General features: G+C 33.6%; 1 protein-coding gene across 1 annotated transcript; it reads right to left on the bottom strand.

Annotated features, from left to right (window-relative positions):
- Positions 1–496: 496 nt before the first annotated feature.
- On the bottom strand, positions 497–1,973 carry LOC109817137 (uncharacterized). Its single transcript, XM_020382338.3, has one exon. It carries the CDS (start codon positions 1,455–1,457, stop codon positions 735–737), a length of 723 nt encoding a protein of 240 aa, XP_020237927.1. The 5' UTR covers positions 1,458–1,973; the 3' UTR covers positions 497–734.
- Positions 1,974–2,643: the final 670 nt, after the last annotated feature.

The raw sequence follows: 2,643 nt of genomic DNA, 5'->3' as shown, positions 1-2,643 counted from the left end.
CAAGCTAGTCTTTAACCCGCCCTATTTTCAGAACATGAAGAATCATCCATAATTCAGTGCAAGTAGTTGTTGAACAGCCCTGTGATATATTAAACTATTAAATAAACACGTGACAAAAGTAAACTAATTTTAGCTACTAAGTATAATTAACTTACCTTTAGTCCCACCTACTACTTACTGATATTCACAAAACTCCTAAATTATTATACAAGTGGCAAAAAATAAACTAATTTTAGCCATTAATTAACTTGCATTTAATTCTACCGGCTATCTTAGGTTTTGAAATTCAGTGATCCATGTAGCTACTGATCAGTGTTGGTGTATGAGATTCAGCGGATTTTATGTTTCAAGCTACAAAAGAAAATATAAATAAATAGAATAATATTCAATTTAATATAAATTAAACTTGTCTTTTGATAAGCAAAAATGGATTAGGAGTGAAAAGAGAAAAGCAATTGGTAGCTAGCGAGTGGAATTTCGGTTAACTGGGTCCAGCTTTGTTCAACTTTAATTCATATTATTGCTTTTATGAAGTCAAAAAGAAAAGTCATAATACAATCACTTTAATGAGTATCCAAAGCTTGTGAGGAACAGAAGCTTCACACTGCACAACACAAGCCTAGCCTTTGTAACACAAGTAACATTAAGAAACACAATCCCAAATCCAACCAGATATAAGAATAAGGTGGATGAAAAACTTTGGTAACAGATATATGATGAAACAGCATATTTATTTATGCCTCTATTTCAAACCTTGAGCACTTGATAGAACCCATGGCTATGTCAATCTCTATCAAATTTTCTTCCTCATTCATTTCATTAAACTCTGCCAAGAACTCCATGAGGCTTTGTTGGTTGAAAAGGGCCTCAGCTGAAAGCTCCCTCTTCTTCTGTTGCAAACTGCAGGACTCTTCCTTGTGATGATGACCCACAAAGTGTCCACTTGGAAGTGCAATCTCTATGAGGCTGTCCTCATCAGAAATTGTCCCATCTGAGCACTCATCAGGTGTGTGATCTACTTCATCATAGTCCTCACAAGTGGACAAAAACAACACATCTTGACATTCACTCTCTGATATCTTATGATCTAGTGATGGTGCAGATGAGTCATCATCACTGTCTTGTTCTTCTTCACTTTCCTTTGCTTGTGTCACACTTTCATTCTTAATAACAATACTTTGCGCTCTCTTCTCCTCAGAACTCAAACTCAAACAGTTTCCTTCAACGACTACCACTGCCTTGTGTTTCCACATGTAGAGAAGAGTGGAGAAAAGCAGTGCCAGAGATGTGAAGAGGAGAGAGAAGAACATGTATCCCACCACCACCAGTTTGTAACTGGAAAAAAGCAGCAAGAGAGCAAGAGGAGCCATGATCCATGAGGGGGTCACATTATTCCTGATGAATATGCAAAAACATGAAAGCATTTGGTGTGCTACTTTGCTTTTCCACCACCCCATCAATTTCAAAAAGCCTATTTAGCTATGACTATGAGTATGACCCCCCACAAAAGTGTTATCAAAGGAGAAAAAGCAGATGAAGAAAAATAAATAATTAGTAAAATAATAAAGAGGACTTTTTTTACTTAGGAAGGAACATTTGTGATAGCAAGTGCAAAAACATTGGCAGTTCAGTGATTGAGATGCAGCTTCTCAGACAACAGAAAGAGAAATTCATGACTAAGGCTTAAGGGTTTTCAAGAGCAAGTTTCTTCACTTGTTAACATGCTAAGCAACGTTAAAGCAACAACCAGATTTCCAAAGATGAGACTAAAGTGGTTTGCAAGAAGGGAGCAAGTAAAAACAATGGTTTTTGTTTCTTTCACAATGCCTAGTACTGGCAAGTGGCTTGCGTTAAGATAGATTTACAGTTCCCAAGTGCTGCATTGAATTAAAAAAACCAAAACGAGTTAATTTATTTATTCTAACAACAGTTCACTGGCTTACCGTCTCACTGATTCTCTTAATAAATTCATCCAGTTAAACCCTGGCTTCCCAGAATATTTAATTATTTTGTTACTGTTTAAAAGCTAGAAATAAGAGAAGCCATGTGCAGATATCTGAGCTCACCACATGGCACTACCTCTCCCACTCCGATGCCATATTTTTTTATGTAAAGTAAAAGGATGTTCCCTATATTAAAAACAGAATTACCCTAAGAGGGTAGGGTTGCCAAAATAAATCGTTAATCAATGATTCAACCTATTCATTCATGGTAAAGTTAAAACTAATTCATATATTTATAAAAACAGAATATGACATTTGGGTTGGATGGATTATTTTAATCGATGGATTTTTTTTTATCTATTAAATTATTTAACTAAAAAAATTTAACTGTCCCCCAATGTTAAACTAAAACTGATTCTTGTACATTCAAACAATCTATTTTGAGGTCTATAAGAGAAAGAAAGAAAAGAGAAAAATATAAATAGGATAGTTAATATGATATAATAATAAAAGAGATAGAAAAAAAATCACAAGTATTAGTGACGCATATAAAATGACAGTATCTAATTATATATCATTATTTTTTTTTATTAAAATGTATATCTCATACAATTAATTGTCTAATATTGAATAGAAAATAGATAAAATGTTTGACTTATATATTCAAAATCTTACAGTATATTTTGATAGAGAATTTTAT

The sequence above is a fragment of the Cajanus cajan genome, chromosome 6, assembly GCF_000230855.2.
Source record: "Cajanus cajan strain Asha chromosome 6, NIPB_CcT2T_4, whole genome shotgun sequence".
Taxonomy (NCBI): Eukaryota; Viridiplantae; Streptophyta; class Magnoliopsida; order Fabales; family Fabaceae; genus Cajanus; species Cajanus cajan.
The sequence above is the reverse complement of the archived record's forward strand: the minus strand, read 5'-3'. Positions and strand labels throughout refer to the sequence as shown.